This window comes from Somniosus microcephalus, chromosome 13 (genome assembly GCF_052327205.1).
Source record: "Somniosus microcephalus isolate GS21.2 chromosome 13, FLI_Smic_1.0, whole genome shotgun sequence".
NCBI lineage: Eukaryota > Metazoa > Chordata > Chondrichthyes > Squaliformes > Somniosidae > Somniosus > Somniosus microcephalus.
Window position 1 is genome coordinate 19,701,551 of NC_140999.1, and position 24,586 is coordinate 19,726,136.

At 46.9% G+C, this 24,586-nt stretch overlaps 2 protein-coding genes and 1 long non-coding RNA gene across 3 annotated transcripts in view; 2 read left to right on the forward strand and 1 right to left on the reverse strand.

The window, feature by feature from the left end:
- rnf126 (ring finger protein 126) overlaps positions 1–526 on the reverse strand; it is a 61,185-nt gene extending 60,659 nt beyond the window's left edge. The window contains exon 1 of the mRNA XM_086004600.1: positions 411–526. Within this exon, the coding sequence (XP_085860726.1) occupies positions 411–482 (72 nt within the window). The 5' untranslated portion in view covers positions 483–526. The remainder of the gene's footprint in view (positions 1–410) is intronic.
- Positions 523–15,764, forward strand: LOC147108112 (uncharacterized). The gene is made up of 4 exons (XR_015080523.1): positions 523–612; positions 1,283–1,416; positions 4,401–4,533; positions 14,013–15,764. It is a non-coding gene; the product is annotated as an uncharacterized LOC147108112 (long non-coding RNA).
- Positions 15,765–16,721: 957 nt separating this feature from the next.
- LOC147108113 (uncharacterized) lies at positions 16,722–24,346 on the forward strand. Its single transcript, XM_086004601.1, has 2 exons — positions 16,722–22,721; positions 22,880–24,346. The coding sequence occupies exons 1-2, from the start codon at positions 22,658–22,660 to the stop codon at positions 23,827–23,829; spliced, it is 1,014 nt and encodes a 337-aa protein (XP_085860727.1). The 5' UTR covers positions 16,722–22,657; the 3' UTR covers positions 23,830–24,346.
- The last annotated feature ends 240 nt before the right edge of the window (positions 24,347–24,586 follow it).

Consider the following 24,586-nt stretch of genomic DNA (forward strand, 5'->3'; position numbering starts at 1 on the left):
TCTGGAGCGGGATTTGAACCCACAACCTTCTGACTCAGAGGCGAGGGTGTTGCCCACTAACTGACACACGGGGGAAAGGCGCTATATAAATGCGAGTCTCTAACAAAAGTTTCAGAAAAAAAGTTTCAGAAGAAGGAAGTTTGTGTCTCCAGTGCCGGGCAGAGCCGAGCCACGCCGCCCGCGCCTGCGCACTGCAGCCAGAGCGCTATGTGGCAGAAGGGGGACGCGATTGGGCAGCGACTCGGGCCCGGCTCGTGTTACCCAGGAACCGAGGCGCACCGGCTCGGCGCTCGCTCCCTCTCCCCACCCTAACTCCCGCCCGCCACTAACCAAACCCCCCTCCCCACACACATACACACAACCGATCGACATCCAAAAAAACGCAGCTTGGAGGAGAAAGGTTGACTCACCGGCAGCCTGGGGAGAATCTCGGCCGAACAGCGGTGGCAGAAATAGCGAGACTGTGAGGAAGCCTCCGCCATATTCACGTAAATCCGCCACAGTGACGTACGGTACGGGTGCCCTGGCGTGTCAAAAGCATTACTTCATACGCCGATTGTGACGTGCTTGAATCTGTCAATCACACGAGAGTGTATCTATCTGCTTTTGTGTGTGAGTGGGTTTTGTTACCAATATCATTTAACTCTTTATTTGGGAGAGTGGGTTTTGTTACCATTATCATTTAACTCTTTATGTATTTGGGAGAGTGTGTTTTGTTACCATTATCATTTAACTCTTTATTTGGGAGAGTGTGTTTTGTTACCAATTTCATTTAACTCTTTATTTGGGAGAGTGTGTTTTGTTACCATTGTCACTTAACTCTTTATTAGGCAAAGGCGACATGAGGGAAAACTTTTTTACACAGCGAACGGTTATGATCTGGAATGCACTGCTCGAAAGGGTGGTGGAGGCAGATTCAATCGTGGCTTTCAAAAGGGAATTGGATAATAACCTGTAGGAAAAAAATTTGCAGGGCTACGGGGAGAGGGCGGGGGAGTGGGACTAGCTGAAATGCTCTTGCAGAGAGCCGGCACGGGATCGACGGCTGAATGGCCGCCTTCTGTGCTGTAACCAGTCTATGATTCTAAGTTTTATTGGCAAGTGTCACTCGTTTTCAGTTTTTTTAAATGTGGCGTATTGTATTTCAATTGTATCACAAAATCAACACCGCTCCCTGTAATTAAATGGGTATTCTGAGCTCCTCTTTCATAGTTTGATTATAAATCTTACTTCAGACATTTTCCCAATTTTAATGATACTTTTTATCTTTTAACCTTTTCAGTAACTACAACAAGTTTCATTTATACAGCATCGCTTACTGCAGTAAAACGTTCCAAGGTGCTTCGCAGAGGCCGATTGGACACCCAGCCAAAGAAAGAGATATTCGGAAAGTTGACCAAAAGTTTCTTCAAAGTGGTGGGTTTTAAGGAGGGCCTTTAAAGAAGCAAAGAGAGGCAGAGAGGTTTGGGGATGGGATTCCAGAGCCTGGGGTCTAGGCCGTTGAAGGCACAGATGCGCGCGTCGATGCGAAGGGAGTGAGGGAGGGCTGCACAAGAAGCCAGTCAGAGTAACGGAGAGTTCAGTGGGAGTGGCATTGTACGTCTGGAGGAGGTTACAGAGCTAGGGAGTAGTGGGTGAGGCCCTGAAGAAATTTTAAAATCAGGATGAGATTTTTAAATTTGAGCCATTGGGGACCTGGAGCCAAATGTAAGTCAGCGATGACTGGGGTGATGGGTGAGTGGAACTTGGTGCAGGATAGGTTACGGGCAGCTGAGTTTTAGATGCACTGAGGGTGGGAGGCTGACCAGAAGAGAACTGGAATAGTCAAGACTGAAGGTGACAAAGGCATGGATGGATGAGTGTTTCAGCAGCAGGTGGGCTGAATTAGAGGTGGAGGTGTGCAATGTCGTGGAGGTGGAAGTAGATGGTCTCCGTGATGGAGAGGATAAGGGGTCAGATAATCAGCTCGGGGATGCCGATGTTGTGAACAGTCTGGTTCAACTTGAGACAGTAGCCATGGAGGGAGATGGAATCAGTGAGGGTAAGGAGTTTGTGGCGGCGCCTAAAGACAATGGCTTTGGCCTCAACTACCTCTCCTTGGCCCAGTGGTCAATGATGTAATCTATTTTCCTCTGACAATGTTCTCCCCTTCAAAATTGTTTCCAACAACTCTCTACTTAAAATACCAATACTCAACCCATCCGACATCTCCAACTCCTGCCCCACCTCTAACATTTTCTTTCTCTCTAAGGTACTTGAAGGCATCATCATCACCCAATTTGGCACCCACTTCTCTCTCAGCTCCCTGTTTAAATTTATTCAGTTTTATTTCCATCCATCCACAGCACTGAGACCACCCTAGTCAAAGTCATCAACAATATCGTGTACGCCTGGGAATTTGGCATGTTATCCTTCTAAACCTTCCTATGACCTTTGATAAAGTCAATCACTCCCTCCGTCTCCACTGCCTGTTCTCATAGTCCACCTTCATGGTACCACTCTTATGGTTTAATTTCTAAGTGGCTTAATGATGGCCCGCACATCTCCTGCAATAACTTCTCCAATCATCTCTGTCGTACCCCAGGGTTGCATTCTCGTCCCTCTCACGTTCGCCATCTACATACTGCCTCAAAGCAACATTATCCTTAAGCATGGAGTTAACTTCCATGTCGATAAAGACAACACCCAGCTTTACCTCAGCACCCCCAGTTTTGCTTAACTTCACGACTGTTACTGTGCTGTCCAACTACCTGCCTGGTGTCAAGTCACGAATGAGCTAGAGTTATCTCTAGCTTCACTCTATACAGGCTCCTATTCTTCCAGAACTCTGTTTTCTACATCCCCATCTTATACTAAGTCCCGCTTACCTACCACCCCTCTCCTCACCAACCACTGATGGATCCCTTTCCTCCAGTGCGTCTAATTCAATATCTTCAACTCCCATCTACAAAGCCGTCCATTACTTAGCTTCATCCTGCCTTTGCAACCTGCTCCAACCTGTGTCCCAGCTCACACCCTATACTCTTTAAACTCTGGCTCGCCCCTCTGTCTAGAGCGAAAGTTATTTCTAGCTCACAAGAGCAAGACTGAGCCACTCTGTGCAGCACATGCCTGAAACCTTGTATCTTAGCGTCCGATTCCATCTCCCCAGTTTCACACACAGACTGAACCCAACCATGCAGAGCTTCGATGTTCTGTTCGAACAGGTCAAAACATTAAATCACTTATTTCAACCTCTGAAATATTGCTCGTCTCTGTACCTACCTCACCCCCGCAGGTGCTGAAAGTCTCATTCATACTTTGGTCGCCTCCAACCCAGTTTTGATTTTTACCTTAAAGGTAAATCAAGGAAAACTAATGCATAGCTAATGATGCATTCTACATTCAACACCTTGGGATAGATTTTGAGCTCTCCAGCCTGGTGGAAATGGGGCGGTAAGACCCAGAAAATGTTGAGGAATGATTTGCTGCCCTGTCCCTGCCATCGCAATCTTCCCCCAGGCCTATTACTGGACAGTCGCAAAACTCGCCTGAGTCAAATCGGAGTCCTATCGCACGCTGCTCATACTCCGCCCAGTACCTGCTGGCGGTCCTGCCGAAAGGTTAGTTTGTGTTCATTTTTGTGGGGCCGGGAGCAGCAGGAATTCTCCCCCAGGCTGTACAAAACCAACCTGGGTCGCTGCTGCTCTCAAGAAACCCCCCTGCCACCCACCCCAATCCCGAAATCAGACCCCCCCCACCCCCAACCACAGACCTAACATCTTCTGGCCTGGAGGCCATCCAGGCCGGCCGAGATTTCAGTGGACTGGGGTGCTCCTTTTCTGCCCACAGCCGGCCAGCTAATTGCTGATCAGGCCCAGTTCTCAAAATGGACCTAGCCTCTTGCTGGGATTATCGGGTGACTGACAGGCAGCTCCGCCGACTAGCCGCCCAAAGTAACTTGAGGGCAAAATCTACACCTCCTAAAGCAAGTGTCTTTCTTGATGTGACATTTCCTTAGTCCCAGCAGCTCAGCAACAGGAATCATAATTTTCCATGTAATATTCAATAAACTCTGACTGCAGTTACTTTAATAATCCTGAGTCCTACTTCTAACCAAATAGTTGTCTGTGTCTGTTTTGTCAACCTTTTTGAATATGGGCAGCACATTAGTCTTTTTCCAATCTATTGATACCTCTCCATGTGTCCATTGACTCCCTCCTAAAGATAGTCAGTGCCTCACCGATCTTCCTATTCTTTCTCAGCACTCTGGGATAAATACAATCTATACCTGAGGATTTATTTGTTTTGAGTCCATTTAGCCTGTTTAGGACTCCCAGCTCATTTATAGCGATTATTATACTTGGGGTATCATTGTTTGGAGATGGAATGTTGCTCATGTCTTTGTTTGTGAATACTAGGAGGAAGTATTCATTCAGAATCAACGGATCAGATCAAAGCTCTGCAGTCCTGCCACATCCAGTCGTGAATGGTGATGGACAATTAAACAACTAACTGAGTGCAGCGAGCACAGAGTGAACAACTGGGAGTTTGGTAAGTGTGGGAGTTTTAAGGGTTAATCTCTTTTAAAATCTAGTGTTAATTGCTATTAGCTCTTAAGTAAGAGCAACTGTTTAAGTTAAAATTTAAACTTTACATTTTTAAGTTTCTTCAGGCTTAAGCAGCGACAAACAAACAAGCTCTCCTGCTGGAGAGCTGCTGTAGTTAGTTCATTAGCTAACTGGATTAAACTGGTTCCTGAAACAGTAGCAGAGCAGTGGTGACTCATCTGAGTCACAACCAGTATAAACACAGGGGCCCTGTGAGTGCAGCCAGCACAGAGTGAACAACTGGGAGTTTGGTAAGTGTGGGTGTTCGGTGAAGTGGAGGAAGGAGGTGCTTGTTTTCCTTAACTTCTCCCGCAGAGCGGCGGCAGCGGACCTGAGCGGGAGCAGACCGAGGCCCGAGAGCGGGGATAAAAGCAGCAGCAGACCTGCATCAACAAGAGAAAACGGCAGTGTGACGTCACAGGTAAGGCAGATAAGTGATTGGTAGTAACTGTGGACCAAGTTTTAAGTTAACATATAACATAACTAAATTTTAAAAACTAAACTTAATTTAATTACTTAATAAACTAAACGAGGTAAATAATTTGATTAACACTAAACTAACAAATTAAATAAATAAAATAATGGGAGAACAGGAGATGCGTTGCTGCTGCAATATGTGGGAGCTTGTGGACATTTTTGTCCAGGGTGACTACATCTGCAGTAAGTGTCTGCGGCTCAAGGAACTTCGGCTCCGAGTTGAGGAGCTGGAGTCCGAGCTGCAGACATTGCGAGACATCAGGGAGAGAGAAAGTTACCTGGACCTTTTGCTCCAGAAGGCAATCACACCCCTTAGATTAAATACTTTAGAATTGACACATGGTCAGGGACAGGAGGGTGTGACTGCGAGTGAGGCAGGTATGGGGATCCAGGAGGTAGTATTGCAGGAGCCTCAGTCCCTGCACTTGTCCAATAGATTCGAGGTTCTTGCAACCCTTGTGGACAAGTGCGGGGACTGCGGGGAGGACGAGCAAACTGACCACGGCACCGTGGTTCAGGAAGCCGTTCAAGTGGGGGGAGTAAAAAGGAAGGTGGTTGTAGTAGGTGACAGTATAGTTAGGGGGATAGACACTGTTCTCTACAGCCAGGAGCGTGAGTCCCAAAAGCTATGTTGCCTACCCAGTGCCAGGTAAAGGACATCTCCTCCGGGCTGGAGAAGAACTTGGAGTGGGAGGATCCAGTTGTGGTCCACGTAGGTACCAACGACATAGGTAGGAAAAGAAAGAGGTTCTGCTGAGAGAGTTTGAGCAGCTAGGAACTAAATTAAAAAGCAGAAGCACAAAGGTCATCATTTCTGGATTATTACCGAAGGAAATTGGCAAAGGGTCAATAGGATCAGGGAGATGAATGAGTGGCTCAAAAATTGGTGTGGGAGAAGTGGGTTTCGATTCATGGGGAACTGGCACCAGTACTGGGGAAAGAGAGAGCTGTTCCATTGGGACGAACTACACCTGAACCATGCTGAGACCAGAGTTCTAGCGAATCAAATAACTAGGGAGGTAGATAGGGCTTTAACCTAAATAGGCGGGGGGAGGGTCCCGGTGGAGAGAAATCTAGAATGCTAAAGAGGAAAGACAAGGAAGCAGTGCAGGAAAGTGATTGGGGTAAGGATAACCAGATTGTGTCAGGAAGGGACAGAGCGTACAAACAAAGGAGTGCACGACCAAATAGGGTCCGGGTAAGAAAACGTGGTAAGACAAATAGGGCCATATAACAAAAAAATGTTAAGATGTCTCAACATGTTAAAAAGACAAATCTAAAGGCACTGTATCTGAATGCATGAAGCATTCATAATAAGGTAGACGAATTAACAGCACAAATAGATGTAAACGGATACGATATAATTGTGATTACGGAGACATGGCTGCAGGGTGAACAAGGCTGGGAGCTGAATATCCAAAGATATTCGATATTTAGGAAGGACAGGCAAAAAGGAAAAGGAGGTGGGTGGCGTTGTTAGTAAAGGATGAAATCAGCGCAATAGTGAGAAAGGATATTGGCTCAGAAAATCAAGAAATAGAATCAGTCTGGATGGTGTAAAGAAGCACCAAGGGGCAGAAAACATTGGTGGGAGTTGTCTATTGTCCTCCAAACAGCAGTGGTAATGTAGGGGATGGCATCAAACAGGAAATTAGAGATGCATGTAACAAGGGTACTACAGTAATCATGGGTGACTTTAATCTACATCTAGACTGGCCAAACCAAATAAGCAATAATACTGTGGAGGATGAATTCCTGGAGTGTGTACGAATTTTTTTTTTAGATCAGTACGTTGAGGAGCCAACTAGGGAACAGGCTATTCTAGATCGAGTATTGTGCAATGAGAAGTGGTTAATTAATAATCTTGTTGTGCGGGTCCTTTAGGGAAGAGTGACCATAACATAATAGAAAGTGAAGAAGTCCAATCTGAAACTAGGGTCCTAAATCTAAACAAAGGAAACTACGAAGGTATGAGGAGTGAGTTGGCTATGATAGATTGGGAGCTTCATTAAAAGGCATGACGGTGGATAGGCAATGGCTAACATTTTAAGGAATGCATGAATTGCAACAGTTATACTTTCCTTTCTGGCGCAAAAACACAAAAGGAAAAGCGGCCCAACCACGGCTAACAAATAAATTAAGAATAGTATTACATCCAAAGAGGAGTCATATAAAGTTACCAGAAAAAGTAACAAGCCTAAGGATTGGGAGCAGTTTAGAGTTCAGCAAAAAATGACCAAGAGATTGATTAAGAGGAGAAAAATAGAGTATGAGAGTAAACTTGCAAGGAACATAAAAGCTGACTGTAAAAGCTTCTAGAAGTATGTAAAAAGAAAAAGATTAGTGAAGACAAATGTAGGCCCCTTACAGTCAGGAATGGGAGAATTTATAATGGGGAACAAGGAAATGGCAGAGCAATTAAACAAATACTTTGGTTCTGTCTTCGGAAGAGGACAGAAATAATTGTCACAAATAAAGACAAATCAGAAATGCTAGGGAACCAAGGGTCTAGTGAGAAGGAGGAATTAAAGGAAATTAGTATTAGTAAAAAAATAGTGCTGGAAAAATTAATGGGACTGAAAACCGATAAATCCCCAGGGCCTGATAATCTGCATCCCAGAGTACTAAAATAGGTAGCCATGGAAATAGTGCATGCATTGGTTGTCATCTTCCAAAATTCTATAGATTATGAAACAGTTCCTGCAGATTGGAAGGTGGCAAATGTAACCCCACTATTTAAAAAAGGAAGGAGAGAGAAAACAGGAAAATACAGACCGGTTAGCCTAACATCAGTAGTAGGGAAAATGTTAGAGTCTATTATAAAGGATGTGATAACAGGACACTTAGAAAATATCAATGGGATTAGACAAAGTCAACATGGATTTATGAAAGGGAAATCGTGTTTGACAAACCTACTGGAGTTTTTTGAGGATGTAACTGGTAGAATAGATAAGGGAGAACCACTGGATGTAAGAACATAAGAACATAAGAAATAGGAGCAGGAGTAAGCCAATCGGCCCCTCGAGCCTGCTCCGCCATTCAATAAGATCATGGCTGATCTGATCCTAACCGCCAATCTACTATCACAGAACCATCTCCTGAATCTAACAGAATTAGACACACAAAATAGGAGCAGGATCAGGCTACACGGCCCCTGGGCCCGCTCCGCTACCCACAGGGCCATGACCGATCCGAACCTAGACTCATGTCCAAATTCCTGCCCGCTCCCCGTAACCCTTAATTCCCTTTACTTCTAGGAAACTGACTATTTCTGTTTTAAATTTATGTAATGATGTAGCTTCTACAGCTTTTTGGGGCAGCATATTCCATGGACCTACCACCCTCTGAGTGAAGTAGTTCCTCCTCATCTCAGTTTTGAAAGAGCAGCCCCTTATTCTAAGACTATGCCCCCTAGTTCTAGTTTCACCCATCATCGGGAACATACTCCCCGCATCCACCCGATCCAACCCCTTCACAATCTTATATGTTTCAATAAGATCGCCTCTCATTCTTCTGAACTCCAATGAGTAGAGTCCCAATCTACTCAACCTCTCCTCATATGTCCATCCCCTCATCCCCGGGATTAACCGAGTGAACCTTCTTTGTACTGACTCGAGAGCAAGTATGTCCTTTCTTAAGTATGGACACCAAAACTGTACGCAGTATTCCAGGTGCGGTCTCACCAATACCTTGTACAACTGAAGCAATACCTCCCTATTTTTATATTCTATCCCCCTAGCAATGAAAGCCAACATTCCATTGGCCTTCTTAATCACTTGCTGCACCTGCATACTAACCTTTTGAGTTTCGTGCACCAGGACCCCCAGATCCCTTTGTACTTCAGTACTTTCCAGTTTCTTGCCATTAAGATAATAACTTGCTCTACGATTTTTCCTGCCAAAGTGCATAACCTCACATTTTCCAGTATTGTATTCCATCTGCCAAATCTCTGCCCACTTACTTAGCCTGTCTATGTCCCCTTGCAGGTTTTTTATGTCCTCCTCACTCACTACTTTCCCTCCCATCTTAGTATCATCTGCAAACTTTGATATGTTACACTCGGTCCCCTCCTCCAAATCGTTAATATAGATTGTAAAGAGTTGGGGACCCAGCACTGACCCCTGCGGAACACCACTTGTTACTGATTGCCAGTCTGAGAATGAACCATTTATCCCAACTCTCTGCCTTCTGTTAGATAGCCGATCCTCTATCCATGCCAGAATATTACCCCCAATCCCGTGATTTTTTATCTTAAGCAATAATCTTTTGTGTGGCACCTTGTCAAATGCCTTTTGGAAGTCTAAATACACTACGTCCACTGGTTCCCCTTTATCCACCCTATATGTTACTTCCTCAAAGAACTCCAGCAAATTTGTCAAACATGACTTCCCCTTCATAAAACCATGCTGACTTTGTCCTATTAAATTATGATTATCCAAATGTCCAGTTACTGTCTCCTTAATAATGGACTCCAAAATTTTACCTACCACAGATGTTAGGCTAACCGATCTATAGTTTCCAGCCTTCTGTCTACTGCCCTTTTTAAATAAGGGTGTTACATTAGCAGTTTTCCAGTCTGCCGGGACCTTTGCTGAGTCCAGGGAGTTTTGGAAAATTATTACCAATGCATCCACAATCCCTACCGCCACTTCCCTCAAGACCCTAGGATGTAAGCCATCAGGTCCAGGTGATTTATCCGCCTTGAATCCCATTATTTTACCGAGTACCACTTCCTTAGTGATTTTGATCATGTTTAGCTCCTTCCCCCCCTTTAGCCCCCTGTTTGTCCAGTGTTGGGATATTCTTAGTGTCTTCTACTGTAAAGGGAATAACTGGTCTCAGACTGCAGTACCGGCAGTGACCGCCCCTGTATAAAAGGCCCTAGCAGGCTTCTGTAGTTTCAGTTTCCAGGTTGTCTCCATTCAGTAAAGACTTGTTATAATCAACTCCTGCAGTCCGTGTCTCAATTATACACAGACATAATATAAAGACTGATACAAAATATTCATTCAGTGTTTTTGCCATCTCCATATTTCCCACCATTAATTTCCCGGTCTCATCCTCTAAGGGACCAACATTTACTTTAGCCACCCTTTTTCCTTTTATATAACTATAAAACTCTTACTATCTGTTTTTATATTTTTTGCTAATTTACTTTCATAATCTATCTTCCCTTTCTTAATCAATCTTTTTGTTATTTTTTGCTGTCTTTTAAAGTTTTCCCAATCCTCTATCCTCCCACTAGATTTGGCTACCTTATATGCCCTTGTTTTTAGTCGAATACTATCCTTAATTTCTTTACTTAGCCACGGATGGCTGTCTTTTCTTTTACACCCTTTTCTTCTCAGTGGAATATATATTTTTTGGAAGTTGTAAAATAACTCCTTAAATGTACACCACTGATCATGTATCGTCTTACCCTTTAATCTATTTTCCCAATCCACTCTACTCAATTCCGCTCTCATACCTTCATAGTCTCCTTTATTCAAGCTTAACATGCTTGTTTGAGATCCAACCTTCTCACCCTCTAATTGAATATGGAATTCAACCATGTTATGGTCACTCATTCCAAGGGGATCCTTTACTAGGACATTTTTAATTAATCCTGTCTCGTTACACAGGACCAGATCTAAGGTTGCTTGGCCCCTGGTCGGTTCAGTTGCATACTGCTCAAGAAACCCATCCCTAATACACTCAATGAACTCATCCTCAATTTGATTTGTCCAATTAATATGATAGTTAAAATCCCCCATAATTATAGATGTTCCCTTTTTACAAGCCTCAACTATTTGCTGATTGATACTCCGTCCAACAGAGTTGCAACTGTTCGGAGGCCTATAGACTACGCCCACTAGTGTTTTTTTCCCCTTATTATTCCTTATCTCCACCCAAACTCTTTCATTATCCTGATCTTTTGACCCAATATCATTTCTCTGTATTACAGTGATTCCTTCCTTTATTAACATAGCCACCCCACCTCCCCTTCCTTCCTGCCCGTCCTTCCTGATCGTTAAATAACCTGGTATGTTTAATTCCCAGGCATTGTCACCCTGCAGCCATGTTTCTGTAATGGCCACAAGATCATACCCATATGTAGTTATTTGTGCCATTAACTCGTCTATTTTGTTACGAATGCTACGTGCATTCAGATAGAGAACTTTCAAATATGTTTTGTGACACTTAGTTCCTGCTTTTGCCCTTTTTATTACTTTACCTTTTACTCCATACCTTCTGCCCCTTCCTGACATGCTCTGGTTTTTAATTTCCCCACTGCTACCTAAGTCTATGACCTTCTCTGTTGTCATTTTTATTATTTGCTCTCCAGGAACCTCCCCCCCACTAGTTAGTTTACAGCCCTAGTTATATGATCCGCCAGGACTCTAGTCCCAGCACTGGCCAAGTGAAGCCCGTCCCAATGGAACAGCTCCCTCCTGCCCCAGTACTGGTGCCAGTGTCCCAGGAAGCAAAACCCATTTCTCCCACACCAGTCTTTGAGCCACGCATTTAACTCACTAATTTTATGTGTCCTAGCCAAATTCGCTCGTGGCTCAGGTAATAATCCAGAGATTATTACCCTTGTGGTTCTGCTTTTTAATTTGGCCCATAGCTGCTCAAACTCCCTCAGCAGAACCTCCTTCCTTGTCCTATCTATGTCGTTGGTACCAACATGGACCACGACAACTGGATCCTCCCCCTCCCACTCCAAGTTTCTCTCCAGTCCAGAGGAGATGTCCTTAACCCTGGCACCGGGCAGGCAACACAGCCTTCGGGACTCTCGCTCTCGGCTGCAAAGAACTCTATCTATCCCCCTAACGATACTATCCCCTACCACTACAACATTTCTTTTAACTCCCCCCACTTGAATGGCCCCCCGCTCCACGGTGCTGTGGCCAGGTTGCTCATCCTCCCCGCAGTCCCTGTTCCCATCCTCACAGGGAGTAAGAGCCTCGAACCTGTTGGACAAGTGCAAGGGCTGCGGCTCCTCCAACACTACCTCCTGGATCCCCGTACCTGCCTCACTTCTAGTCACACCATCCTGACCCTGGCCACGGACTACATCTGAATTAATTAATCTAATTGGTGTGACTACCTCGTGATACACAGAGTCCAGGTAACTCTCCCCTTCCCTGATGTGTCTCAGTGTTTGAAGCTCGGACTCCAGCTCTTCAACACGGAGCCGGAATTCCTCGAGCAGCCAACACTTACTGCAAATGTGATCACCGTGAGCATCAATGGTGTCCACCAGCTCCCACATATTGCAGCAGCAACACATCACCTGATCTCCCATTCTATGTAATTAATTAAATTTGATATTTTTAAATACCCTCTGTCCCGATTATAGATGATGAATATCACACCTTAGAAACTATAAACCAAAGAGATTTAAGCTTAAAAAGGGAGAAATACTTACCAACCAATCACTTACCTGCTTTCTGGTGACGTCACACTTGGATTACTTTTTACCTCTCTCCTTCCCTCAGAGTTCCCAGACTGGAGACTGGTACGCCTTACCTGGTCTCTGGGACTTTTATAGCCCCGCTGCTGCCGCTGAAACACCCGCCGACGCACTGAGGCCTTACCTGGTCTCTGGGACTTTTATAGCCCCGCTGCTGCCGCTGAAACACCCGCCGACGCACTGAGGCCTTACCTGGTCTCTGGGACTTTTACAGCCCCGCTGCTGCCGCTGAAACACCCGCCGACGCACTGAGGCCTTACCTGGTCTCTGGGGCCTTTTATAGCCCCGCTGCTGCCGCTGAAACACCCGCCGACGCACTTGGATTTTCAGAAGGCCTTTGATAAAGTCCCACATAAGAGGTTATTGTGCAAAATTAAAGCACATGGGATTGGGGGTAATATACTGGCATGGATTGAAAATTGGTTAACAGACAGGAAACAGAGTAGGAATAAATGGGTCGTTTTCGGGGTGGCAGGTAGTGACTAGTGGGGTACCGCAGGGATCAGTGCTTGGGCCCCAGCTATTCACAATATATATCAATGATTTGGATGAGGGAACCAAATGTAATATTTCCAAGTTTGCTGACAACACAAAACTAGGTGGGATTGTGAGTTGTGAGGAGGATGCAAAAAGGCTTCAAGGCAATTTAGACAAGTTGACTGAGTGGGCAAATACATGGCAGATGCAGTATAACATGGATAAATGTGAAGTTATCCACTTCGATAGGAAAAACAGAAAGGCGATAGATTGGGAAATGCTAATGTACAAAGGGACCTGGGTGTCCTTGTACACCAGTCACTGAAAGCAAGCATGCAGGTGCAGCAAGCAGTTAGGAAGGCAAATGGTATGTTGGCCTTCATTGCAAGAGGATTTGAGTACAGGAGCAAGGATGTCTTACTACAGTTATACAGGGCCTTGGTGAGACCACACCTGGAGTACTGTGTGCAGTTTTGGTCTCCTTACCTAAGAAAGGATATACTTGCCATAGAGGGAGTGCAGCGAAGGTTCACCCGACTGATTCCTGGGATGGCAGGACTGTCGTATGAGGAGAGATTGGGTCGACTAGGCCTGTATTCACTAAAGTTTAGAAGAATGAGAGGGGATCTCATTGAAACGTATAAAATTCTGACAGGGCTAGACAGACTGGATGCAGGGAGGATATTTCCCCTGACTGGGGGGGTCTAGAACGAGGGGTCACAGTCTCAGGATACGGGGTAGGATATTTAGGACTGAGATGAGGAGAAATTTCTTCACTCAGAGGGTAGTGAGCCTGTGGAATTCTCTACTACAGAAGGCTGTGGAGGCCAAGTCACCGAATATATTTAAGAAGGAGATAGATAGATTTCTAGACACAAAAGGCATCAAGGGGTATGGGGAGAGAGCGGGAATATGGTATTGAGATAGAGGATCAGCCATGATCATATTGAATGGCGGAGCAGGCTCGAAGGGCCGAATGGCCTACTCCTGCTCCTATTTTTCTATGTTTCTAGGAGGAGACTCCATGAATATCACCTTCCTGAATGATGGCGGAGCCCAGCACGTGAGTGCAAAAGACAAGGCTTAAGCATTTGAAAGCATCTTCAGCCAGAAGTGCTGAGTGGATGATCGATATCGGCCTACTCCTGAGGTCCCCACCATCACAGAAGCGAGTCTTCAGCCAATTCGATTCACTCCACGTGATAGCAAGAAACAGCTCAGCGCACTGGATACAGCAAAGGCTGTTATGCTGAAGACTTGTGCTCCAGAGCTAGCCGCGCCCCTAGCCAAGCTGTTCCAGTACAGCTACAACACTGGCATCTACCTGACAATGTGGAAAACTGCCCAGGTATGTCCTGTCCACAAAAAGCAGGACAAATCCAATCCAGTCAATTACCACCCCATCAGTCTGCTCTCAATCATCAGCAAAGTGATGGAAGGTGCTGTCGACAGTGCTATCAAGCAGCACTTAGTCACCAATAACCTGCTCACCGATGCCCAGTTTGGGTTCCGCCAGAACCACTCGGCTCCAGACCCCATTACAGCCTTGGTCCAAACATGGACAAAAGAGCTGAATTCCAGAGGTGAGGTGAGAGTGACTGCTCTTGACATAAAGGCAGCATTTGACCAAGTGTGGCATCAAGGAACCCTAGTAAAACCAAGTCAATTGGAATCGGGGAAAAACTCTCCATTGGCTGGAGTCATACCTAGCATAAAGGAAGATGGTTGTGTGGTTGTTGGAGGTCAGCCAATCAGCCCCAGGACATTGCTGCAGGAGTTTCTCAAGGCAGTGTCCTAGGCTCAAACATCTTCAGCTGCTTCATCAATGAACTTACCTTCATCATAAGGTCAGAAGTGGGAATGTTCGCTGATGATTGCACTGTCCTCAGTTCCATTCATAACTCCTCAAATAGTGAAGCAGTCCTTGCCCGCATGCAGTAAGACCTGGACGACATTCAGCCTTAGGCTGATAAGTGGTCAAGTAACATTCTCGCCACACAAGTGCCAGGCAATGACTTTCTCCAACAAGCGAAAGGCTAACCACTGCCCCTTGACATTCAACGGCATTACCATTGCCGAATCCCTCACCCGTCAACAACCTGGGGGTCACCATTGACCAGAAACATGACTGGACCATCCACGTTAATACTGTGGCAACAAGAGCAGGTCAGAGGCTGGGTAGTCTGCGGCGAGTGTCTCACCTCCTAACTCCCCAAAGCCTTTCCATCATCTACAAGGCACAAGTAAGGAGTGTGATGGAATAAACCCCACTTACCTGGATGAGTGCAGCTCCAACAACACTCAAGAAGCTCGACACCATCCAGAACAAAGCAGCCCGCTTGATTGCACCCCATCCACCACCTTAAACATTCACTCCCTCCACCACCGGCGCACCGTGGCTGCAGTGTGTACCATCTACAAGATGCACTGCAGCAACTCGCCAAGGCTTCTTCGACAGCACTTCCCAAACCCGTGACCTCTACCACCTAGAAGGACAAAGGCAGCAGGCGCATGGGAACGCCACCACCTCCAAGATCCCCTCCAAGTCACACACCATCCTGACTTGGAAATAGATCGTCATTCCTTCATCGTCGCGGAGTCAAAATCCTGGAACTCCCTAACAGCACTGTGGGAGTACCTTCACCACACGGACTGCAGCGGTTCACCACCACCTTCTCAAGGGCAACTAGGAATGGGCAATAAATGCTGGCCTTGCCAGTGACACCCCACTCCCAGGAACGAATAAAAAAAATTACTATTTTATATTCGTCAGCAGTTTCAAGCCTATTCGTGTCTTTTACATAGAAACATAGAAGATAGGAGCAGGAGTAGGTCATTCGGCCCCTCGAGCCTGCTCCACCATTCAATGAGATCATGGCTGATCATCCAAATTCAGTACCCTGTCCCTGTGATCTCCCCATATCCCTTGATCCCTTTAGCCTTAAGAAATATATCTAACTCCTCCTTGAGTATATTTAATGAATTGGCCTCAACTGCCTTCTGTGGTAGAGAATTCCACAGGTTCACCACTCTCTGGGTGAAGAAATTCCTCCTCATCTATGTCCTAAATGCCTTACCCCTTATCCTTAGACTGTGACCCCTGGTTCTGGACTCCCCGGCCATCGGGAACATCCTTCCTGCATTTAGTCTGTCTAGTCCTGTTAGAATTTTATAAGTTTCAATGAGATCCCCTCTCATTCTTCTAAACTCCAGCGAGTATAAGCCCAATCGACTCAATCTTTCCTCATACGTCATTCCTGCCATCCCAGGTATCAGTCTGGTGAATCTTCGCTGCACTCCCTCCATGGCAAGAACATCCTTCCTCAGATAAGGCGACCAAAACTGCACACAATACTCAAGATGTGGTCTCACCAAGGCCCTGTACAACTGCAGCAAGACATCCTTGTTCCTGTACTCGAACCCTCTCGCTACGAAGGCCAACATACCATTTGCCTACTTAACCGCCTGCTGCACCTGCATGCTTACCTTCAGCGACTGGTGCACAAGGACACCCAGGTCTCGTTGCACTTCCCCTTCTCCTAATCTATTGCCGTTCAGATAATAATCTGCCTTCCTGTTTTTGCCACCAAAGTGGATAACCTCGCATTTATCCACATTATACTGCATCTGCCCAATCACCCAACCTGGAGTTTCTCGGCATCCTCCTCACAGCACACACGCCCACCTAGCTTTGTGTCGTCTGCAAACTTGGAGATATTACATCTAATTCCCTCGTCTAGATCATTAATATATATTGTGTGAATAAGCTGGGGTCCTAGGACCGATCCCTGCGGTACCCCACTAGTCACTGCCTGCCACTCGGAAAAAGACCCATTTATTCCAACTCTTTGTTTCCTGTCTGCCAACCAGTTCTCTTGCAAGTCAGTACCTTGCCCCCAATCCCATGTGCCTTAACTTTACATGCTAATCTCTTATGCGGGACTTTATCGAAAGCTTTCTGAAAGTCCAAATACACCACATCCACTGGTTCTTCCTTATCTATTTTACCAGTTACATCCTCCAAAAATTCCAGTAGATTAGTCAAGCACGATTTACCTTTTGTAAATCCATGTTGACTTTGTCTGATCCTGTCACTGTTTTCCAAGTGCTCTGCTATTACATCTTTTATAATGGACTCTAACATTTTCCCCACTACCGATGTCAGGCTTACCGGTCTATAATTCCCCGTTTTCTCTCTACCACCTTTTTTGAACAGTGGGGTAACATTAGCTACCCTCCAATCCATGGGAACTGTTCCAGAGTCCATAGAATTTTAGAAAATGACCAGCAATGCATCTACTATTTCTAGGGCCACTTCCTTAAGTACCCTAGGATGTAGATTATCAGGCCCTGGGGATTTATCGGCCTTCAATCCCATCAATTTCCCTATCGCCATTTCCCTACAAATACTGATTTCTTTCAGTTCCTCCCTCTCATTAGACCCTATGTTCCCCAACATCTCTGGGAGGTTATTTGTGTCCTCTGTGAAGACAGAACCAAAGTATGTATTTAATTGGTCTGCCATTTCTTTGTTCCCCATTATAAATTCCCCTGATTCTGACTGCAGGGACCTACGCTTGACTTCAGCAATCTTTTTCTCTTTACCTATCTATAGAAACTTTTACAGTCAGTTTTTATGTTTCTTGCAAGCTTACTCTCATATTCTATTTTCCCCCTCTTAATTAATCCCTTTGTCCTCCTTTGTTGAACCCTAAACTGCTCCCAATCCTCAGGTTTACTGCTTTTTCTGGCCAATTTATATGTCCTCTCCTTGGATCTTATGCTATCCCTAATTTCCCTTGTTAGCCACGGTTGATTCTCCTTTTTTGTTTTATTTTTATGCCAAACAGGGACGAACAAATTCTGTAGTTCATCCATGCGATCTTTAAATGTTTGCCATTCCCTATCCACCGTCAACCTTTTGAGTAACATTCCCTAATCAATCCTACCCAACTCGTGCCTTATACCATCGGAGTTTTCTTTATTTAAATTCAGAACCCTAGTCTCTGAGTCAAATACTTCACCCTCCATCTTAATGAAGAATTCGATCATATCATGATCGCTCCGCCCCAAGGGGCCTCGCACAACAAGATTGCTAATTAAACCTTTCTCATTACATAATACCCAGTCTAAGATGGCCTGATCTCTAGTTGGTTCCTCGACATATTGGTCCAGGAAACCACCCTGTATACACTCCAGGAATTCCTCCTCCACAGTATTGTTACTAATTTGGTTAGCCCAATCTATATGTAGATTAAAGTCACCCATGATACAACTCTCATCTGTTCTCTGATTGCCCTCCTGTTATGGTACTGAAAGAATGTTTTTAGTTATGCTTAGCTTCAGCTGCTGTGCCTTTTCCCAGGTCTCTCTTTGCTCCTCTGAATAGGCTTTTAACATGTTTCTGCATTTTCTTATATTTTTCCCAATGAGCTGCTTCTCCTTTCTCCTTGTAGGATTGTTACAGCCCATTTTTCCTCTTTATCTCACTTTTAATTTGTTTGTTAATCCATTTAGCTTTGTCTGAATTTGTTGGATTTAGGAATTTATTTTTTCTGCATGCTCAATATTATCGCCCTGAATTTCCATGGGGTCCTACTGATCGGCTGCCACGACTTCAGCGTAAAAGTCTGGGAAAATGTCTTTTTAGGCAGTTATCTGTCCATGGCCTCACCCCCCTCCCTATCTCTGTAATCTCCTCCAGCCCCATAACCCTTCGAGATATCTGCGCTCCTCCAATTGTGGCCTCTTGAGCATCCCTGATTTTAATCACTCCACCATTGGTGGCCGTCCCTTCTGTTGCCAAGGCCCTAAGCTCTGGAATTCCCTCCCTAAACCTCTCCGCCTTGCTACCTCTCTTTCCTCCTTTAAGATGCTCCTTAAAACCTACCTCTTTGACCAAGCTTTTGATCACTTGCCCCAATATCTCCTTATGTGGCTCGGTGTCAAATTTTGTTTTATAACGCTCCTGTGAAGCGCCTTGGGATGTTTCACTAGGTTAAAGGTGCTATATAAATGCAAGTAGTTGCTGTTGTTTCCACTGGTCTTCCGTCAAAGTTATGGTGGGGCCAGGAGAACCTCCCACAGATATTCCAAGCGTGTATCTTTAAAGGTGTTCCACTCGTCTTCTGCTAAGTTGAACGACCTCCCCCACTTTATTTGCTTTGGTTGCTCCCTCATTTCATCAAATTTAATTAATCATTTTAATGTTATGTACCTGGCTCCTAGTCTTAGGTATTTTTGTCTCTCAGATCAACCTTATCACTCTTTGGTCATTGTCCCCCCGCCACCTTCCACCCCTCCACCACAGTCCGTTAAAGTCTTTGCATCTATATGCACCTTTTAGACCTGTGCAGTTTTTTTAACAGAAATAATGGGCCAGAATTTGCGGCGGATAATAACGGCAAACTAACTGCCGCAACTGATCGCAACTTCAGGATCTAGCACATGCGCATCTAAACGCGGAAATCCTGAAGTTGCGGTCAGTCATTCACAGCTCCGACACAGGCTGCGCTGTGGACACCTTCCGCCTCCCCCCGCCATAGTGTAATCAGTGAAACTGACAAAAACTTGGGCTTTTCTGCGGTAATATCGCTGTGAAATACCCCATCAAATGTTACGCCTTTTTGGATTAGGTGTAACTAGGGTTTTAACAGCGTATTGACTGCTAAACAAACATTATGACCCTGAAAAAACAACTTTCATTTTGTGGAGTGTCAAATATCTCCATTATGATAAAAATTACAATTTTTAAGAACCTTTCAAAAAATTTTTTTTTTAAATTTATTCATATTTCAGATTCTACCTTATTCCCATGTGAGAGCCCCAATCATCGTTTTGCTCTCTGTAACATTTTTAAAAAGTTGGGATAAAAGCAGGTTCTCATTTCCTGGTTCCCTGTGTGTGACAATTTTGCAATGTGATTGGCTGCTTCCACTAAACTGCGCTGAAATCACTTGCAGGTCGAGAAAGGCAAACTTCGCGCCTCACAGATCGTGAGAGCTCTGTAGGCAGCTTTCTTCGGGGCCAGCGGTGAACGCTTTTGCTTCGCCACTGACAGCATATTTGGAACAAATAACTAGCTACAGTAATGTTTTGTAGCACCCTCAGTGGTATAGAATGTTCTGTCTAGCTAGATGGTAAATAGTGCATTGATGTATTTTTATTAACCTTGAGCAAGTTCAAAAAACATACCTTTATGGCATTTACTATATGACATTAAACATGTTTTCAATTCAGCCAGTTGTGTTTGCCATTATGCAAGGTTGGCATTTAAACATGCATAAAGTTTTTTAAAAAATGATCACTTTCAAATCTCTTTAAACTGTACAAGGGATGGAATTTCCCCTCCAGTTTTCCAAAAGTTTTTCCTGGCCTTTGTAGAATGTCGTCGTTAAGGTATGCAAGAAGCTATCTTTAGTGGGATTCTGGAACAGGGGTAAATAGTTAGCCCAAGATTAGGAATGCTGGACCTAAGAAGGTGATCCATACAGGAAGAATTATGTTTGGTAGAGGAGAGGGAGTTGTTTAGAATTGGGCCTCTAGTGAAGATTAGCAAGGGCAGGAGGATTGCCGGTAGAGGTATGATGTGCCGAATGGCGGCCTCCTGTGCTGTAAGATTCTATGAATAAGTGTGTCGGCACGATGTTACATCTCTTGTGGGGATAAGAGTGCATTCAATTAATATTACAAAATAGGCATTTGAAAGAAATTAAATATGAGGTATGCCACTACTTGAACGTGTAATTGTCAGTTCTCAGGCAGAATTGTGGTCCTATATGTTGGAATGTGTTTCATTCCTCCGTGCCATTGAGTTCCCAAACTCAAATCATATTCCTTCTGAGCCGAGGAATGGCACCTCCCCCTGGAATGGAAGGAGGGAGGAAACTCCAAGTGGCAAGGCAGTCTTCTTGAGGGATGCCCTCTGGCAATACCTATGGCTACAAATTCCTTCAGGCATTACATTTATCCCACAGGCAAAGTCATAGTGGGTACCTGACTTTGCACGTGGGATAAACACAATGCTAGGGAGAATTTTTAGCTCCGACATGGGTTGGAGTGACATTTGTGGTGACCAGGGGCTAGAACCTCATTCGCAGCTTTTCTCTTGGTCATAGTTGGTGCATGGCTTTGAAAGACCAGAAAAAATGAGTGGGAACTGAAGGGAGTTTACACTAATTTGACAAAGAAAGTGTATTTGCCAGGTGCAGATATAGTGCAACACCTGCTATAATGAAATTGTTTTGTGGCAAGCATAAGTTTATTATAAGATATTGGCCTAGAAATTCAGTCTGGACACTTTTGGGGCGCTAAAGTCGGGCGCTCGCTAAAGTTAGCGGCCGCCGGAAAGTAGGCCACATCGCCGAAATTCAGTAGAGTTGGTCCTAAGTTTGGCCGAGCGCTGAAACTGGCGTTGAAATGCTGTGTTCCGGCGCTAAGCCGGCGATGCGGCCTAATAACGCCGAAGCCGGGCGCAGCGCAGGTGCGGTCATGTTTTGATTGACAGCAGACACTCTGACGCCGGCCAGCTCTTAAAGGGGGAAGGGTCAACTTTGACTGCTGCCACGCCCTGCATACTGGAGCCCTGCAGCTAGGCCTCAGCATTACTGGTGTGCCAAAATAGCGCCTGGAGCAATGGAGAGGGCCCGTGAGCGAGCGCAGCGCTTCTCAGAGCATGCTCTGAGTGTGCTCATTCATGGTGTGGAGAAGAGAAGAGAGATCCTGTGCCCGGACAGTGGCAGGAAGGCTCCCAGGAGCCAGTACAGGAGAGCCTGGGGCAAAATCGCCCGCAGGGTGTCATCCACCTGTGATGTCCCCAGGAGTGCGGACCAATGCCGCAAGAAGTTCAACGACCTCACTCGGATGGTGAAGGTGAGTACCCTTTCCAGTGTCATAGAATCACAGAATCACAGAAACCCCACAGTGCAGATAGAGGCCATTTCAGCCCATCGAGCCTGCACCGACACATATCCCACCCGATCCCCGTAACCCCTACACCAACACATATCCCACTCTATCCCCGTAACCCCACGTATTTAATCCCCCTAACACTAAGGGTCAATTTATCATAGCCAATCAACCTAACCCGCACATCTTTGGACTGTGGGAGGAAACCGGAGCACCCGGAGAAAACCCACACAAACACGGGGAGGAATGTGCAAACTCCACACAGACAGTCACCCGAGGCCAGATTCGAACCCGGGTCCCTGGCGCTGTGAGGCAACAGTGCTAACCACTATGCCTCCTCATCCTTGCATGTGCACCTCACATTATGGGCAAAGGGACCTCAAAGGCCTAATGGGCAGCCCTCCTCCCGCAGCAATGGCACTTGCATGTTCATCAATAGCACTTTCTGCACTTAACACACTGGCCAAGCTATTCCACCATGGGAGGCAGTGCACACAGCAACAGGGCACCACACTGGCCAAGCTATTCCACCATGGGAGGCAGTGCACCCAGCAACAGGGCACCACACTGGCCAAGCTATTCCACCATGGGAGGCAGTGCACACAGCGACAGGGCACCACACTGTACTTAGAGGCCGTCCTTTCTCTTGCAGGCCAAGCTGGCGAGCAATGTAAGGAGCCAGGCTGTCACTGGTGGAGGCCGTCCCGAGTACCAGGCGCTCACTGATCTGGAGGAGAGCGTGGCACGACTCATGCGTGGCCGGGTGACTGGCCCTGTCGCGATCAGCGAGGCGGACCCTGTACTGGTACCCACTGGTAAGGACATGACCGGTTGCACCTCTCTCGTTGCCCTCGCGCTTCAGATCTACATCCTTTCCCACTGACCGACAAATGCACATAATGCACCACTCAGGCCTCCCTCGCTGACGGCCTGTCCTCACTCTAAAGCTACTCTTGTGCCTTCCTGCTTTCAGCTGGTGAGGAGGAGGTGGTCCCTGAAGCGCAGAGAGCCAGGCCCTTGGAGGAGGAGGACGTCGAGGACCAGGAGGAAGGCGGCACATCGGGGGAACCCTCCTCCGCGCCAGGGGATGGCAATGGAGGGGAGAAGTCTGGCCTGCAGGAGAGCCAGGGGGAGGTGTTGGAGGGGAGGGCCGAAGCTGGTCCCAGTAGGGTGGACGCACGCGGGAAGGGTCCGGCAGCACGCCAGCCTTCTCCCCAGAGGGGGGAGGTGTTGGAGGGGAGGGCACAACCTGGCCCAAGTGGGGTCGACGCACGCGGGAAGGGTCGGCCAGCTCAGCGGCCTTCTCCCCGGAGGGAGAGTCCACCCTCCAGTCCGGACACGGTCCTCGCCCAGGAGGTGCGCGTCCTTGATGAGATGTCGGCGGCGTCTGAGCGGCGCCACCAAGAGTTCATGGGGGTGGTCGAACAGATGCCTCACGCCATTGAGTCCCTGGCTCAGAGTGTGGTGGCTTTCGGGGTATCACAGGCCAGGGGGTTCGAACAACTCACGGCAGCGCATGACAGGGGTGTCCAGCAACTGGCCGCAGCGCATGACGGGTGTGCAGCAACTCGCGGCAGCGCAGGACGCGGGTGTGCAGCAACTGGCGGCAGCGCAGGACGCGACTCGCGAGATGAGTGGTGCCGTCCACACACTGGCAGAGCTGATGCGGGCACATACCAGGGCAGTTCGGGCACTCACTTCTGCCACACTCGCTGTGGCACGGAGGCATCGCCATGGCACCCGCCGCCCTGCTGCAGCACAGCGGTCTGGCCTCCCCCAGATTGCTGCGCTTGCTACACTGCCAGCCCGGCCGAGTGCCAGTGTCTCTGGCGAGCAGCGCGCACCTGCCATCAGCCAGCTTGCCCCCAATGGTGCTGCCGACACTGCCACTCCCCCAGCCAAGGTGCGACGAGCTGCTGCTAAGACTGATGCTGCCCAGCCACAGCTGCAGCAGTCAGCAGCCGGCCCCTCCCGGGCCAGGCCTCGTCTAGGCCGACCCCCAAGGGCATCTGCCGACACGCTTTGTGGCCCTCATGAGCCTTCCCCCAGCCTCGCCACACCTGCAGGGCCCAGGTTGAGGCGGAGCAGCAGGTCGGCCAGGGGCCGGAGAAGCCTGTCTAAGGACTCGCCCTCTCGGCACACCCATTAGAGTGTGGCGAGAGCGGTTTCTTTTATATTGGGGGGCTTGTGTTGTGGGGGGCATTATTTTGTTAAGGCCGAGGATCAAGGCATTTTTTGTTTTCATGGGGGTGTCTCTGTTGTGGGGGGGGGGGCTTATTTTTGTAAGGCCGCTGTTGAAGGCCTTTTGGATGGGCAAGTTTTGTTAGTCCTCCCCAGGTTTTGGGAGTGACAGATGTTTTTGACTGTTTTTTGGGGGTCTTGTCTGTTTTTCTGTTTCATGTGGGAAGGGCCCTGAGTTTGTGAAATAAAGCTTTTGATTTATTCAGCATGTCCAGGTGTCATATTTGAAGTTGTTGTTGCGTTAACCGGCTGAGGGCTTGCGGAGCGGCTGCCTCAGGTGCGTTCATTGCCACAGGCCATTCCCTGACAGGGGGCCTAGAAGTGTCGATCAATAAGCCCCCGGCGGACGGCCCTTGGCCCTTGTCGCTCCCTCCTGGGCTGGTCCTCCTCCTCCTGCTCGTCCTCCTGAGGTGGTGGTGCAATGCCAGGTGGCAGTGCC